This window comes from Coregonus lavaretus (genome assembly GCF_964263955.1).
Source record: "Coregonus lavaretus genome assembly, chromosome: 33".
Lineage (NCBI taxonomy): Eukaryota > Metazoa > Chordata > Actinopteri > Salmoniformes > Salmonidae > Coregonus > Coregonus lavaretus.
Genome location: NC_140020.1, coordinates 21,019,661 through 21,037,669, shown reverse-complemented (window position 1 = coordinate 21,037,669; position 18,009 = coordinate 21,019,661). Strand labels below are relative to the sequence as shown.

The window sequence follows — 18,009 nt, the reverse complement described above, 5'->3', positions numbered from 1 at the left end:
GCTGGGATGTAGGCCTCCTGACCCTCTCCCCCTGGACCAGACCCATGTTTGTGTCTCTGTCTGCCCCTCCGAGGGCCCTTGCTTTGGGCTTGGGGCTGCCTCCTTCCTGGGTCCTCCTCTGACCCCCTGCCTGGGGTCCTTTAGGGTGAACATAGCTACCCATTGAGGTGCCTCTACCCTCACCCAGCTGGCTCTCTCTCCTATAGTCTCTCACTGCCCCCCCAGATCCTCGTTCTTGGCTGGGGTCCATCTCCGCTGTCAGCACGATGGAATCCGCCTGGCATTTCTGGACAGGCAAGCGCCCAGGCACCCTGCTGCCGCCCAGCTCTTTGCGCTGACAGACGGGGGTGGGGCACTTGTTCTCGGTAGGCACCTGGTTGGTCACCACACCGGTGTCGGTGAGGGTTTTCCCCTCGTTCTCATGGAGCATGGCCCCAAACTTCCTGAGGACCGAGGGGCTACCACACTTCTTGTCTACAAGGACCCCAGGGGGGTGGGACTTTCTGTCGAGGGCTGGGGAAGTCTCGGAAAGGGCCACCTGGGAGGTGGAGCGGGGGGGTACGGGAGGGCCTTCTCTCTGTCTGAGAGGGGGCTTGGCCCCTGTGTTCTCCTTGTTAAGGTCCCTGCAGGGGGAACTCTTTCTGTGTGACACTCTGTTCTTCCGGTTCTCAGCCTCCTGATCCGCAAACCGCACCTGACCAATCCTAAAACAGATTAACAAGGAAATAATTAAATGAGTAAAATCACTAAAATACGAAATTGTGTAGGCGGATTTTACTCTCTAAACGATCTTCTCAAAATAATATTATCAAAATGATCTTGTCATCTCAGTATCAGTGAGGTCTCTGGACGTCCTTCTTACCTCTCATTCCCAACAGGCCTCCTCTTCATCGCATCCTGGTGCACAGATTGATCCTGGCTCCTTTCTGTAATTTCTTTCTGATGCTGAGAGAGAAGTGGGACAAGGGTTATTTGGGAGGGAAAATAATCATGGCAGCAGAATAGTGCAACTAGCTTAGATACATTATATCAAATTCAGCTATGCAGCCACATTGGCATGGCTTATGCAATTTCCAGTGGAGTATTGAGCCGTGCCAGTTATATGTAATCTATTTAAATGTATATTACTGAAAACAACCCTGCTTAGGCCCTGCCCCTCCAACGTTTGAAGACTTGAAGTGAACAATCAATATGGTCTAGTCTTCCAATGAGCTAAGTGGAGTTTCTACCATATTGCTTTTCTGCAAACACCAAAGGGGTGAGACATAGGGTAAAGGTTGTTTTTCGGACGGGGCTGCCTATCAACTTTAACCCTTAGTTACTGTAGCTACTCACATTGTTGAGAGCTGAGTTGGTCTTCCAGGTCTTTCCGTGACCATGTCCAAGATAATCCTGCAACAATTCTTCAAATTCCACCGCACCGTTGCTATTTGGATAATAGCCACCATTCTGATGGTTGACGGGGTCGCCGTAACCATTGGGGCCATGACTACAACCATTGCTATAGTGATTTGGCACAACAACAGCTCTGGGGTGGTCCTTGGTGCTGTTGCTGTGGCTGTCAGGTGGGTCACAGAAGCCATTGCCATTGTGCATCCTATCATTTTTGCCGTTGTCCATGGTGACATCAATTTCCCCTCTACGAGCCTGCACCTCGTTGTAAAGCTGAAACATGAGCAAAAACATTATGATTATCAAAAACCTACTTTCACAACATAAACACAAGTTGGAATAGTTGTATTCCCCAGTTAGATTAATGATTTACACTTACAACTTAGACGTGTTCCAAAACATAAATGTACATACAGATACAAGACAATATGTACACAAAACAAGTCTGTACGTACGACAATGTCAACCTTGTTTACGCAATCCATATAACCATCCCAAAACAGTTACACAACCCAACTATTTTTATAATCTGCACATTTGTTATGTGTGCTTGCTTCGCTATTTCAAGCTTTAATGCGTTCATTACTATCAACTTTCACAGTGTATGTGTGTTCTGACTGTCTGTCAGCACATCACAGTTTAATTAGCTTGTTAACATTTGCCTGTATCATTAGTCCAGAGGGGGCATGGAGTCTCAAGAAGGGGTGTGCTTCCACCAGTTTATTATAACACACACACACACACACACACACACACAGAGAAAGACATTCTCTCAAAGTGAAAATATTCACAAGCATGTTCACACTGCTGATACCCCATGTCAGGTAATGTTACCTAGGATCTTGTTTGACCATGTCAGAAGTGTGCTTGTGCATGCTGGACCATGTTTGGACTGTCCCATGTATTTGGATGATGTTTCACTTTAGTTTAGACCTTGTTGGACCGCATCACCATTGTTGACCACTCACCTCCTCTATCTTCCTCTGCATGTCCTGCAGCTGGTCCTCCCATTCCTGCATCTCTGAGTCGAAGCTGTCCAGAAGCTCCACCTTCTCTGTTACCCAGCTCCGCCCAGACCGCTCCAGACCGCGCTGCAGTTCGATGGCCGCCATTTTGGGCCGCTTCCTGCAGCAGCTTTTTACTTCCTGTCACAACTTTATTTTCTTCCAACACTACTTCTTCTTCCTCTTCTGTTTCAACTTCCTAACTTCCTTTCTTTTTCTGTTTCAAGTACCTAGCTTTTTGTCTTTCTGTCTTGAAGGGGTCACCAAGGTGTGGAAATGTTGGCGGAACACTGCAAAGGGAGAGAGAGAGACAGATAAGACATGGGCGAACTAGAGGACATTAGCCATGTAGACATCAAGCCATAAACAAAGGGACCCCCCTCCCCCCCACCAACACTCTCAACTCTCAGTTACCTTACCTGCTACTCCCCCTTGCAGTTGTAAATATGTAGATTATTACTTTTTTGTTTTTATTTCACTCAATGATCATGCTGCTGCTCCACCTATGGTCATTCCCCCCCACCCCCTCAACAGTCTTTACTCTGCCTCCACCCCAATGGACATGTATTTATTCATCACTGCCACAGTTATTATGATGTATATAGTGCTATTTCTATTGTTGTTTTTTTATTACCATTGTCATTATTTTATTTCACTTAGTTGGAGCTCGAAGCCTAAGATTTTCACTGTATCCTGCAATCACACCTGCAACCCTGTACATGTGGCTATTAAACACTCTCAATCTGATCTGAATAAATATACATTTAGTTGATTTCGTAGAACGATTCAAAACATTTTGGGCAAGCCCTCTGTATTCCCACCCCTATTTCATAGTCATTTAAGCTACCTATGTGACATGTCATGCCACGGAATGCCTGGTGTAGTGTGACAACGTCACTATTTGTCTCTTGGTCACTATCCCCTCTGCTCCAACCCTTCCCTCTGTCCTTCTCAATTGTCTATAATGGAACTTTGGGGGCACATACCCGGCAGCCATGACCAATTTAATGAGCACAGATTCCCCATTTTTCAAACGCGGGGTGTATGTCGAATACAACACGCCAAATATTCGACACCCTGCTGTGTCATCTTCCCAGAACACGTGCATGTTGTCCGCAGGACGCATTTCCTCTAAGAGGCAGTTACACTATGCGCACAATGGGAATTAGTGCCCTCCGTGTCACCGCTAAATGATAAGGTCAGTGCGCACTTGGCTGCATGCTGCATGGTCAACTCACCTCTAGAAAATTGGCTTGGCCTAAACGGTTTTCCGTAGGCCTATCGCTGCATTGATTTATTACAGTACATCCAGTAATTTTAGAAGGTCGATGCTTTGCTATCAACGAATGTTATATATTATGTGCTTTTACCCCGTCGAGAGTACACGAACACCAACCAGTCATCTTGTGATGTAAGAGTACGGAGATGTTTATAATATAAACCTGTAACTATGCATCGTAAACTTGGGGGAGAGAGAGAGCGAGAGAGAGAGAGAGAGAATAAATAAATAAATAAATACATACGCATGGCGTGTGTTTTGAATATTAATAGGCCTATAATAAAGAAATCCCCACATGGCCAAATGCAGCCTATTTGGTGGTGCGTAAAAGAAAAAGCACCAAAAGGGAGGCACAGGTTGATCAAATGTGACCCAATACATCAAGCCCACAGTGCATCTGCAATGTTATAATTTACTACTTGTCCTTATTAAGTGCGTTGTCCAATGAATACATCCAATTGTTGCTAGAAACCCAAGTTGTAGAGATGCGTAAAACAAAACTTAATGGAACTTTCATATACATAAAATAAAAAACATTTAAATATTAACTTCTTCATGTGGCCTTACCTGGCTGTTCAATATTCTCATTGACGATTTTATTGTTAATCACTGAGGATATATCGCAGTGGCAGATAATTAATCCTGATTTCAGTCTAGCCAAGGTATTGACCGTGACCCTCTCTTGAGATTGTCTGTTTGCCGGTGGCGGCTGTGCTCCACCTCTTCCACAGCTAGAGAGCCAGTCCCCTTGTTGCGAAATCCTCGCGTTTGTGCCTCCGCTTCGGTTGCCTCCGCTCTGTTACATATAGTCCCGCGGATTAGATTTTAAAGGAGTCCTCTCTTGTCACGCCTGGCAGGGTTATGTCCGGAGCAGGTACCTTTTTTCAGGGTAAACAACTTATGTTCCAGAAGGGGGACCCAGGCTTTATAGTGCGCCTCGTATTTACGTCGCATCACTGGAGCCAAGATCAAGTATCATAATGTCAAATTTATTCCAGAATTTTAGGTCTCGATGGGACGACTGTCGTCACTCGCATCCTGTCTATAATTAAAAAGCAATGAAGAGAGGGAAAGTGTTTGCATAGCTATTTCAGCTGCCGAGCTCTGAGCCAATCGGCACTCCTGTTGCTACTCTGCTTTGGGGTGCTTGGCAGATTTCGTCTTGTGACTCCAAGCTACTCTTAATTGTTTACAATTTATGATGCCAAAATGTAGCCTGTGTGTGACACCTTCGCTAAAATGTTTATTTTTTACTTTTTTTTTACTTGATGTCTGGCGCGTTGGCATATACTTTAGTCCCATTTCATTACTATTTTACAGTTTATTTATTTTGACATTGCCATTGCTGTTGCTGTTGATGAAGGTTGCACATTATCATCGGGCGCGTCATGCGACCCCCATTAGGTTCTGACCCAAATAGTTCACTGACATGATGGACACTTGTCGACATAAACAGTAAGTATTGCAAAATGTATCTGATAGCTCAAAACCAAAAAATATTTGTTGTAGATAGGAATGTGGGAATCCTCAGACTAAGAGACAATTTATGCTTGATCCGAAAATGTGGTCGGAGGCATGGTATGGATGGTGTGATGCAATTGCGAAGCCTCTGGAGGCATGCGGTGGCCAAATTGAGCTCTGTACCGCATCGCCATGCGCCTCTCAAATGTTGTAACAATGCGGAGGGCTCCATATTGCTCCGCATTGAAGCGCAAGGGTGCACGTTTTGGTTTTTGCCCTAACACTACACAGCTGATTCAAATAATCAACTAATCATTAAGCTTTGATCATTTGAATCAGCTGTGTAGTGTTAGGGCAAAAACCCCTTGGGGTCCCGGGGACTGAGTTGGGGGCAAAAGTCCTTCATTTGCATTGTGGCTGTCCACGGTGTACAGGTGCTGAATCGGAATTCTGATTGTCGTTGTCCATGGTTCTGAATCACAGCTATTTACTTGTTTGTTTAAAATCGGATCTTCTACACTTCTGTAAGCAATGAGAAGGAAATTCCACCTTTCCTATCAGATTGTAGCCCTACATTTCTTCTATACTACCACATGGTGGTGGCCTACATATAGGCTACAACATTTCTTTGCAGGTAGGGAATATGGCTATAGGATTTGATTTTGGAATTGGGCAAACCAGGTGTTATGCTAACTTACCTTTTCTTGGGGGTGATGAAGGAAGTGGTGGGTGGTGGGAAATGTAGTCTCCAGTGTTGACCCTAAGCATGTATCCTGTTATGTGACTGTGACCTGTGCTTGAATAGGGAGGCTCCTGTACATTGGGTGACCTTGGCAACAAATAAAAAAACAAAACAAAAAAACAAAACAAAGGATGTGGCTATGCTATTGAGGGAGGCAGGATCACAGGACAAAGAAAAGGGTAAACAGAAAGACAAGTTTAAAGATGGTGGCATAAGAGTGGGAGGAGAATAAGACGAGGATGAGGATGAGTAAAATAATGGGCTGAAACATCTGGACAGAGGATGAACAGAACAGGAGTGTCAACGGAGGAGAAACGAGAGGGAAAATAGGGTCAGAGAAAGAAGGAGAATAAAGTCAGCAGAGTATTCAATGGCCACAGACTAGTGAAGAGACTATGCTGATACAGCCAAACAGGCATGGTCAAGTCTACATCTCTACATGCATACACACACACACACACTTACCGACAGTGGCTCCTCCTCCCTGTCCTCAGGTTTGGGCACCTCCAGTCTGTCTATTAAGCCTTGTAGCTCCTTCCTGAAGGCCTTCATCTGGGCATTGATCCTGTACAGCAGCTCATGCTCCCTGATCCCCCCACCCCCCTCCTCCTCCTCACCCCGCCCATACAGGTTGCTGTTGGAAACGTACACCCGCGCCTCTGCGATGATAGTTGCCGTGTCGGTGATGAGCCGGTCGATGGTCCTGCCAAGACGCTCCGCCTCCACCCGTATGTCAATCATCTGCTGGCGATCCCGTAGGCTGCGGGGCAGGAAGCGGGTGGCGGTCTCTGGGGGTGGGGTGTAGAGACCCCGGGTGGGCGTGAGGCAGCGAGTTTGGTTCCGCACCTCGTCCGAGTCACTCTCCCCGCCCACTGGGCCCTCACGTTTGCGGTGCGGGGGCAGGAGGCGAGAGGAGGAGGAGTCATCATCACTTTCGCGGCGCCCACTTGGGCTGGTCCCACCTGCGTCACTCTCTGCATCCCTGTCCCAAGGGCTGATGCCCCCCCTAAGGGCCAGGTTGGAGGCCAGGTCGTAGCGCTGCATGTTGGAGAGCAGAACACGGTTCTCATACTGCAGCTGCATCACCTGGGAGAGAGAATAGGACTGGCTGAATGAGGCATGATATGTTTATGACGTTTGATCTTTGTTTTCAGCTTTGATTCCAGCGATATCTTTTTGTTTACCATATTGTCTGTACAGCCATTTTGACTTTCAATGCATGTTAAAGGTCACAGAAATAAACCAGAAAAACAAATGTGGAAGACCGACCCACCTTCCCACTGAGATCATTAATCTGTAGCCGGGCAGTCTTCAGTTCCTCCTGCAGTGCCTCTGCCTTCTCCGAGCATACTCCTCCTGCTCCTGGCGCCCCTCCTCCATGCCTTGCACCTCCCTCGTGGGTCCCGGCCTTGAACCTGAGCTTGTTTAGTTCTCCCGTCACCCTCTTGTTGTGATCTTCAGCGTCAGCCAGGTTCCTCCTTAGTAGCTCTGCCTCGTCCTCCACCAGCTGCAGCTGCTGCCTCAGCTCTGTCATGGCCTCCCCGTGGCCCCGGCCCGACCCCACCCCGCCCACAGCCCCCCCACCGGACCCGCCTTCTCCCTCCCCTTCACCCCTGAGGTCATCCAACTCCGCCCTCAGACCCCGGTTCTCCACCTGGAAACACATGACATGAAGACGGATTGGTCAGTTATGTTATGAATCACTAGCTTCCTCTCTCTGTAAGCACCTTCTGAACGGAACTGGCAGAAATGCTTGGAACAGTTGTGTTCCCATGTGCAAACTTATTTCCTGGTCTCTTTCATGTCACAACCTACATAAAACCCTCTGCATCACATCCTGTCTTGCTCACCTCCAGCTCCACGATCTTCCTCCCCAGGATGTTAGCCTCCTCCTCCACCAGGCGCAGACGCAGCTTCAGTTCGGACTCACGGGTGGTGGGGGGTCCCCCGGCCTCACCCTTGGGGTGGGGGCTGTCCAGGTCCCCGTAGAAGGAGCGGTACTTCTGTAGCTCCGTCTCCAGCCGGTCCTTCTCCTTGTCGATCTTAGCTGTCTTCTTCCTCAACAACACAGCCTCCTCTTTGATGAAGGCCAGTTGGCACTTGAGATCATCGTTGTCATCCTGAGAGAGGGGAAATTGGAAGGAAGATAATACAGTTCAGATGTACACTAGACACAACTCTCGCTCATGTTTGGAAAAAAACACTTTTTATTGTTTTCTAAAAGCATTTCATGGTGATCCCTCACTTCTGTTGGGGTCTGGGCAGGCTTCTTGTCTGACTTTTGGACCTCCTTGCTTCCTCTTTTCTTCTGAGACTGTTGGGAATTGAATAACATAATAAACACATGATGTAATATGAGTATTCCAGAAAACTATGTGCTGTATAGATTGTTTAATGTATTGTGGGTGGGTGTTCTTACCTCCCTGACTTTGTCCAGCTCATTCTGAAGTGCCTGTTTGGTCACCTCCACCTCGATGAGTTTCTGCCTCAGATTCTCATTCTCGTCCTCTGTCTTTGTGCGTTTCTCCTCCACATTCTCCAGCTCATGGTGCAGTCTCACAGACACATCCTTCGCTACCTGCATTACACAGAATCAGGGACGTTGATTGAAGTTGATTGAATTAATTATGGAGGTGAATGGACAGCGCATTAAGCAACTAATAAAATGAGTTTCAACATCAAGCCTACGGACACACAAACAAACATACACACACTCCTTCCCTACCTTCAGGTCCTGCTCCAGGCTCCTCAGTAACTCCTCGTCGATCTCTCCTGTCTGGGCGTAGCGCAGCTTCTTCCTCTCAGCCTTCCTCAGCCGGTACTGGAGGATCCGGCAGTTTTTATTGGCTCGCTCCAGCTCGCGCCTCATTTCCTGCAGCTGGCACGTGTCCTCCTCATAGAAGGTGTCACGCATCTCGTCCATCTCCGTCCTCATCTCCTCGATCTCCATCTGGGACATCAATATGAGTGATCAGCCAATCAGGCACTGCTAGCCAACAGGGGGCGTGGCGCTCACACTTAAATATTATTGGTGTTGTTGGAGTGTTTAGGTCCTCTGAAGATGATGTAATTGGATATAGAAAAGCTCATCTGAACCGATCAATAGGGTCTTATTAATATTATGTCATCAATGAATAGAAGTAGGCTAAACACAAGATTGTGCTATTTATTGTTCTGAATAGGGAAGAGTGTTTTGCCTTGTGGCTATAGGCCTACCTAAATCATTTAGCTCTGGCAAGCATCAATAACAAACCAAGGGAACTAGGCACATTTCTACATCAGTTCTTTGCATATGTTACGGAAAGAATAATAACTGTTCACTTAGCCTACCCAGTGGGCTAAAAAATAAGCTTGCTTCATTGTATCAACATACAGTTTTCCAGTATATCCCTAATGATAAACCTTGGGGAATATGCCTGGCATATCAATAATATCTCAGTTGCAGTGTTATCATCAAACATGACATAAGCCTACCTTTTCACTTATGCTAATATATATAAGATTACATTGGAATATATGAGCATATGTTAGTGATGCCAAACTTTGGGGAATAGGCCTGAATTCAATCTTATCAAACAGAAAGTGGCCTACCAGTTCAGTTACTGTATCTGCAAAAACAATGTGTTTGTATACATTTCATATTATTGAATGTCAGTGATGCCAAACCTTTAGATCTTCATTCTCATCCACCAGTCTCTCCAGTTCGTCATCAAGGCCCTCTTCTTGCGGTGTCACGAACTCCGCCTCTATGGTCCCTATAGCCGGCTCCGGCGCGGCCTCGGCGCCCGGCGCGCTGTCAGCCTTGGTGTGCATCTTGCTGCCGCTTCTCTTCAGTTTCTTATGTAGGTGGAAGTGGATGAGTTCAGTCTGCAAACAACCCCGGCTCCACAGATTAAGGCCTGCAGCCCACGTATTCCCCGCTTCTGTCCCTACTGCAGCTCGCTGATGCTTTCACCGACTCCCCTCTCCGCTTCTTCTTTCCCTTTCACCGAACCCGCGGTGCTGGAGCCGTCTGGCCGGTATGACCCAATATGTTGGGAAGAAACGCCTTTGATGCAGGGATACACGTAACGACGAACTACGGGTTTGAGAATCTGGTGAAATATCTCCTCGGTATCTTCCTCTCTGCTAGCATCCGCCCTGTTTGCATTGACAGCATCCGTTTCAGCACCATCTGGGTGAAAAGCTGCAACGTCGCATCTCTCGGTCTCCTTCTCATTCACGACAGCGGTCCTAAGCCATTCGTTTACAACCTTATTCCTCGATCCTCCTTTTGAAACTATATTTTTGGATCTCCTGGAGGATTTCGGGGCTGGTTTTGAGGCGCATTCCCGGATTCTGGCCGGAGAGGGAGCCCGATGCTACCTCCTCCCTGTGCTATTGTCTGCTGCTGCCGCTGGAAAATCCGCAGCGTCGCTTGCGGCAGAGTTAATCGTGTCATCCACCAGCCTTGATTTGATTATTAGTTATGGCAATAATAAAACCATAATATACACTACCAGTCAAAAGTTTTAGAACACCTACTCATTTTTTTTACTATTTTCTACATTGTAGAATAATAGTGAAGACATCAAAACTATGAAATATCACATATGGAATCATGTAGTAACCAAAAAAGTATTCAACAAATCAAAATATATTTTATAATTGAGATTCTTCAAATAGCCACCCTTTGCCTTGATGACAGCTTTGCACACTCTTGGCATTCTCTCAACCAGCTTCACCTGGAATGCTTTTCCAACAGTCTTGAAGGAATTCCCAAATATGCTGAGCACTTGTTGGCTGCTTTTCCTTCACTCTGCGGTCCGACTCATCCCAAACCATCTCAATTTGGTTGAGGTCGGGGGATTGTGGAGGCCAGGTCATCTGATGCAGCACTCCATCACTCTCCTTCTTGGTAAAATAGCCCTTACACAGCCTGAAGGTGTATTGGGTCATTGTCCTGTTGAAAAACAAATGATAGTCCCACTAAGCCTAAACCAGATGGGATGGCGTATCGCTGCAGAATGCTGTGGTAGCCATGCTGGTTAAGTGTGCCTTGAATTCTAAATAAATCACTGACAGTGTCACCAGCAAAGCACCCCCACACCATAACACCTCCTCCTCCATGCTTTACGGTGGGAAATACACACGCAGAGATCATCCGTTCACCTACACCGCGTCTCAGAAAGACACGGCGGTTGGAAACAAAAATCTCAAATTTGTACTCCAGACCAAAGGACACATTTCCAACTGTCTAATGTCCAATGGTCGTGTTTCTTGGCCCAAGCAGGTCTCTTCTTCTTATTGGTGTCCTTTAGTAGTGGTTTCTTTGCAGCAATTCGACCATGATGGCCTGATTCACACAGTCTCCTCTGAACAGTTGATGTTGAGATGTGTCTGCTACTTGAACTCTTTGAAGCATTTATTTGGCCTGCAATTTCTGAGGCTGGTAACGCTAATGAACTTATCCTCTGCAGCAGAGGTAACTCTGGGTCTTCCATTCCTGTGGCGGTCCTCATGAGAGCCAGTTTCATTATAGCGCTTGATGGTTTTTGCGACTGCACTTGAAGAAACTTTAAAAGTTATTGACATTTTCCGGATTGACTGACCTTCATGTCTTAAAGCAGTCCTTCTCAAATAGTGGGGCGCGCCCCCCTGGGGGGGCTCGGAGCGATGCCGGGGGGGCGCGTGTGACCCCGGGGAACATGCTTTTTTTTGCCGCAGGGAGTAGGCTTTTTTTGCACCGAACAAGAGCACACAGCACAGAGCAGGAGATATGAAGTGCAGATAACAAACCCTTAAGAGACACTATGGAAAAATATTTAACAGGGATGAAAAGAAAGGCGGAGAGAGACGGAGATAATGAGATAAACGTAAGTCTCCCGAAAGCTAAGATGAGGAAATATGACGAAGCGTATGTAGCGCTTGGCTTCACTGTGACTACGGTGGGAGACGAGGAAAGACCGGTATGTTTACTGTGTCTAAAAATGTTGGCAGCGGACAGCATGAAGCCAAATAAATTAAGGTGTCACATAAAGACATTACACACCAATCACGCTGATAAGCCGCTTGAGTTTTTTCAGCGGAAACGTGCCGAATATTGCCAAGAATCGTCCCGCTTTGTGAATGCTACTTCAGTAAACCAGCGAGCACTGTTAGCATCATATAAGGTGGCGTACCAAATTGCTCAGTGCAAAAAAACCCACTCCATAGCAGAGGAGCTGATACTGCCTGCAGCATTAGACATGGTCTCTGTCATGCTGGATGACGCAAGTGCTGCAAAAAAATAAACTATCCCTCTGTCCAATGACACTGTTGCCAGACATATAAATTACATTGCTAACGATCTTAAAGAACAGCTGGTAGATAAACTCAAAGACAAACGTTTTGCCTTACAGTTCGATGAAGCAACTGACAGCAACAAAGACTGTTTGTTTATCACTTATGTACGTTTTGACATGACAAACTCCCTGTGTGAGGATCTACTTTTTTGTAAATATGTCAGAGACAGAGCCACAGCTGAAGAGCTATTCAAAATGCTGGACTGCATCCTGACTGAGAATGGGCTAAAGTGGGAGAACTGCATTTGTGTTTGCAGTGATGGTGCACAGACCATGGCAGGCATGAGAAAAGGACTTTGGGCACTCATCAAGAAGGCCTCACCTAATGCTGAGTGGGCACACTGTGTTATACACAGAGAAGCACTGGCACCTTTCAAGGCACCTTTCCTCTGAATTAAGTGAGGTTATGACTGACATTGTAGGTGTAGTCAATTTTTTAAAGACCAGACCACTAAAAACAAGAGTCTTCTCTGCTATCTGTGAGGAGATGGGAGCTGAACATCAAGCTGTGCTGTTTCACAGTGAAGCAATGTGGCTGTCACGAGGAAAAGTCTTGTACCGAGTTTTTGAGCTCAGAGAGCAGAAAATAATGTTTTCGGGGCAGGAGCACAAGTATAACCTAGCAGAAAAATTTAGTGATGAGAACTTCCTGGCAAAACTGGCCTACCTGAGTGACATATTTGGAAAGCTAAATGAACTAAATCTACAGCTTCAAGGGAAAGATAAACACCTCCCTCAGGTCACAGACAATATCAGCTATTTCACTCGAAAGCTTGCAATGTGGGGCAAGCGACTTGATGAAGGAAATACTGATTCATTCGAGAACCTGCATGAATTTGTTGACACTACTGACTATGATGCCACCTCAGTGATTCCATATATTAAGGAGCATATTTAATCACTGATGGGATTCTTTAAAAAGTACTTCCCTGAAAACAGTTCCCAATATGACTGGGTGAGAGATCCTTTCAATGCACCAGCTCCAACTGGTTTCAGCTTTGCAGAGGAGGACCAGTTCATTGATATGACGTCTGACTCCACATTGAGACTGAGGTTCACATCACAGACACTGAGTGAATTCTGGCTGAGTGTAGAGAGGCAGTATCCACTCTTAGGGCAGAGGGCCATGGGCATTCTTCTTCCTTTTGCAACATCTTATCTTTGTGAGACTGGCTTCTCTGCTGTTGCTGCACTGAAGACCAAGTACAGGTCCCAGCTAAACATTGAGCAGGAGCTGAGAGTTGCAGTATCATGCTTCAAACCCCGCTTCGAAAAGCTGTGCACTGCAAAACGTGCTCATTGTAGCCATTAATCCTGACTTCCTCATTTTGATACAAGTAAATCAGCACAAATTGTTTTATTCATTTTTGTTTTATAGGTCAGTGTTTCATATATTGTGCTCCTGAGTTAATGTTGCTGATCAATTTGAATGTATTATTATTTATTTATTATATTTTATTTTATTTTTCAGTATCAAATGGTCAAAAAATGTTTACAGTTTAAATAAGGATTTCATTTTTTTTTTAAATTTCAGGCAAATTGATGCACTTTAAGTCTTTTCTGTTACAGACTAAAAAACAATGTTAATAAAGTTATTCTTTGTTGTAAGTTGATCTATATTTCTTTCTTTTTTCTTTTTTTGTTTTCTTTAATGTTAATAAGGATACAACGTTATGCAGAGGTGTACTTATAACTATTTTATAGACAAATTATACTATTTACAGTCGCGGCGGAGAGTTGGGGGGCGTGAAATGTTTACTTTTTCCTAGGGGGGGCGTAACAGAAAATAATTGAGAAGCACTGTCTTAAAGTAATGATGGACTGTCGTTTCTCTTTGCTTATTTGAGCTGTTCTTGCCATAATATGGACTTGGTCTTTTACCAAATAGGGCTATCTTCTGTATACCACCCCTACCTTGTCACAACACAACTGATTGTCTCAAACGCATTAAGAAGGAAAGAAATTCCACAAATTAACTTTTAAGAAGGCACACCTGTTAATTGAAATTGCATTCCAGGTGACTACCTCATGAAGCTGGTTGAGAGAATGCCAAGAGTGTGCAAAGGTGTCATCAAGGCAAAGGGTGGCTATTTTAAGAATATAAAATATAAAATATGTTTTGATTTGTTTAAGACTTTTTTGGTTACCACATGATTCCATATGTGTTATTTCATAGTTTTGATGTTTTCACTATTATTCTACAATGTAGAACATAGTACAAATAAAGAAAAACCCTTGAATGAGTAGGTGTTCTAAAACTTTTGACCTGTAGTGTATGTCTTGATATATTTGATCTATCTGGTTGATAAAAGTTGCAATTAAAAATGATGGTCAACCGGTTCCAACATTTAAATAGAAATTCTGGGTGAAATGCACAAAATCTCGTGGCCTTTGCTGCAAAGGGGACATGACGTCTGCAGAGTGACATTGAAATAGTTTTGACTTTGAAAAAGACCCGTAGTCAATAGGCTTCTGTTCATTGGCAAATGGGAATCTAACTTAGGCTATACAAGGCTAGGCTACTATTCAGGTTGTATAGCCTAGTGGTGTAAAGTGGTGTAAAGTACTACTTAAGTAGTTTTTGGGGGTATATGTACTTTACTATTTATATTTTTGACTACTTTTACTTTTACTTCACTACATTCCTAAAGAAAAGTATGTACTTTTTACTCCATACATTTTCCCTGACACCCAAAAGTACTCGTTACATTTTGAATGCTTAGCAGGACAGAAAATGGTCAAATTCACACACTTATCAAGAGAACATCCCTGGTCATCCCTACAGCCTCTGATCTGGCGGACTCACTAAACACAAATGCTTTGTTTGTAAATGATGTCAGAGTGATGGAGTGTGACCCTGGCTATCCGTAAATAAAAAAAACAAGAAAATTGTGCCTTCTGGTTTGCTTAATATAAGGATTTTTTTTATTATTCGTACATTTACTTTTGATACTTAAGTATATTTAAAATCAAATACTGTTAGACTTTTAGTCAAGTAATATTTTACTGGGTGACTTTCACTTTTACTTGAGTCATTTTCTATTAAGGTATCTTTACTTTTACTCAAATATGACAATTGGGTACTTTTTCCACCACTGCAAGTGATACAATTAAATGTACACATGCATAGTTTATATATAGTGAGTTTTGTACAGTTCTGTACAAAACTTTTGTTCAAGAAAAATTGCACATAGCCTAACATTAGTTAATATATTAGGCTACAGATGGTCAACAAACACACTGTCAAATATTTTCATGCATTTTCTGTGCAATTTCCTATCAAAACATGTTATTTTAAAGAGGCTTCTTACCGCCAGAGAAAGTGCAGTTTCAGCCCAGCGCTAAAGATCTAGAGAGAGCCTGACACAAGGTACCAACAGGCACTGCAGGTGCACGACTAGCTACACAGTATTCATGACGTGGTGATGTCAACGTCAAACCAGGAAACAAACAATGTAATATCTTTCTCCAGGCCCAATGTAAATGACCCATTGTAGCCTTTTTACTCTCTACATCAACACTACTTGAAAACATGCACACAATGAATAGGCTGTTGTTTTTGTTTTCTTTTCAAATGTATTCTACTTATTTTTCCAATGGCTACAAGGTATCTCCAGTAGTCCTAGGTAGTGGTTCAAGAACTCAGTAACCCATATTGTGCATGTAATGATTTGTGGTGGCCATGGGAGGGTGGTCTCCACCCATCTATTAGCACCATCATAAAGGGATCATCTGTGCTGTGCAGACAGGGTGCTGCCAAGGATACACTGACTGTATGAACTAACTTAGATACAATAAGGTGTTGTTATAAGTGATAATGAGATGAGTGAGAGACAGACAGACAGGCAGACAGGCAGAGGGACGGACGGACAGTTGGACAGACAGACAGACAAGGCAGACAGGAAGGCAGACAGGCAGACAGACAGGTGACAGACAGTTTGAATCTGGGGTTGTATGTGAGTATCACAGCATGGATGGTGTGTGTGTATGTGTGTGTAAAGCTTTCACAAGTGTGAGTTTGGATGTAGCTAGAACTTCCCCCTCACTAATGATACAGGGTCAGATCTTTTGTTCATCCCCCTAATGGTTAAGGCTAAGATTGGGTAGGTAATCTGATCCTAGATCTGTGGTTAGGAGGTAGTGTGAGTTAATGTGAGTTCAGAGCAGTGCTAAGAGCACAAGTGCAGTACAGGTTATGGTGACCTGTGTTAAGTGACCCTGATGGAAAGCCTTGGCCTACTGCAATCCTCTTAGAGCTCGGCTCGCGTAGATCCCTCTTCTTCCCCTAGGAGGACAAACACCTCTAGCCTCTACACACTCATCACTTCATCCTCACTCTATGCATACTCTCTTCCACCCCTCTACACACTCATCACGTCATCCTCTCATCCACCCCGGCACTATGGTTAGAGAGGGAAGGGGTTAATATGAAATTGCAGTGTGTGTGTGAGAAAGTGTAGTTTCTAAGTAGATAAACAGTGAAATGTGGCAGTGGTACTGGGGAAGGTAAGATGATGCAGCAGGATATTGAGGACATGCTAGAGGAAAGGAAGGGTGATAGTGGAGGGGGAACAGGAAAAGGTGTTGAAGAAAGAGAGGCAGATGAGGAGGAAGGCAGTGACAGGTTTAGGAGTGAGGCTGGAAATTGAGTGAGCACTGAGAGCTCTTGTGAAAATCCTCTACATGTGTCTGTTAACATATGGCACATAAGTACCAGCTGGTATGTGTATGTGTCGCATATGTGCAGTTTTGTGTGTGTGTTAACATGTGTGAATGTTGCATATGTGTCTACGCATTGTGTGTAAGAGACAGTGTGTGATCTCTCTGTGTGTATATAGTATATGCATACCGGTATTCTTAATTCCATTCTTTTACTTTTATATTTGTGTGTATTGTTGAGAATTGTTAGATACTACTGCACTGTTGGAGCTAGGAACACATGCATTTCACTACACCCGCAATAACATCTGCTAAATATATGTATGTGACCAATAAAATTAGATTTTATTTGATGTATGTACATATGTGTGAGTGTCAATGGCCCAAAGGAAGATTACAGAAGGCTCCTCTTTTCCACAGTGACCTGAAATCCTGGGTAAACTCGCTTTGTGACGTGGGCATAAGCTCTTTTACAGCTAAAGTCTACCCCCCCCCCCCCCCCCAGATTAGGGCAGAGCTGTCTGGCCAAGCCCCAGAGACACAGGCCTCTTTCTCTCTCTCTACCTCTGTCTCTCCCAGGAATCTGCGTGACCCGGGGGACAGAGGGAGAGGGGGGTAGGGGGGGCTGGGAGAGGAGAGAAGAGGTGTAGGAATCCTACTCACCAGAGCCAGATATGTACAGACCTTTGGAAACTTTGAGGATGAGAATTCTAAAGGTTTCTGAGATTGGGGTAGACCAGTGTAGGCTCCTCAGAAGAGGAAGGGGAGGACCATCCTCCTCAGTGAATTTAATAAAAATAGAACTAGTGAAACATTAAAAAAGTTATCCTTTTTAGATAAACCTATAGTAAATATATTCTTGTCACCAAATAATTGATAAAAACACACTGTTTTGCAATGAAGGTCTACAGTAGCCTCAGCAGCACTCTGTAGGGTAGCACCATGTTGTAGCCGGAGGACAGCTAGCTTCTGTCCTCCTCTGGGTACATTGACTTCAATACAAAACCTAAGAGGTTCATGGTTCTCACCTCCTTCCATAGACTTACACAGTAATTATGACAACTTCCGGAGGACGTCCTCCACCTATCAGGGCTCTTGGAGCATGAACTGACATGTTGTCCACCCAATCAAAGGATCAGATAATGAATC

General features: G+C 44.6%; 1 protein-coding gene across 1 annotated transcript; it reads right to left on the bottom strand.

The window, feature by feature from the left end:
• Positions 1 to 6,038: 6,038 nt before the first annotated feature.
• Positions 6,039 to 9,751, bottom strand: LOC311108539 (microtubule cross-linking factor 3-like; the record flags this gene model as incomplete). The annotated part of the gene is made up of 8 exons (XM_084151186.1): positions 9,545 to 9,751; positions 8,604 to 8,828; positions 8,298 to 8,456; positions 8,124 to 8,186; positions 7,729 to 7,998; positions 7,152 to 7,532; positions 6,344 to 6,964; positions 6,039 to 6,149 (listed from the first exon to the last, which is right to left on the bottom strand). Exons 1-8 carry the CDS (start codon positions 9,689 to 9,691, stop codon positions 6,039 to 6,041), a joined length of 1,977 nt encoding a protein of 658 aa, XP_084007312.1. The 5' UTR covers positions 9,692 to 9,751.
• Between the last annotated feature and the right edge of the window lie 8,258 nt (positions 9,752 to 18,009).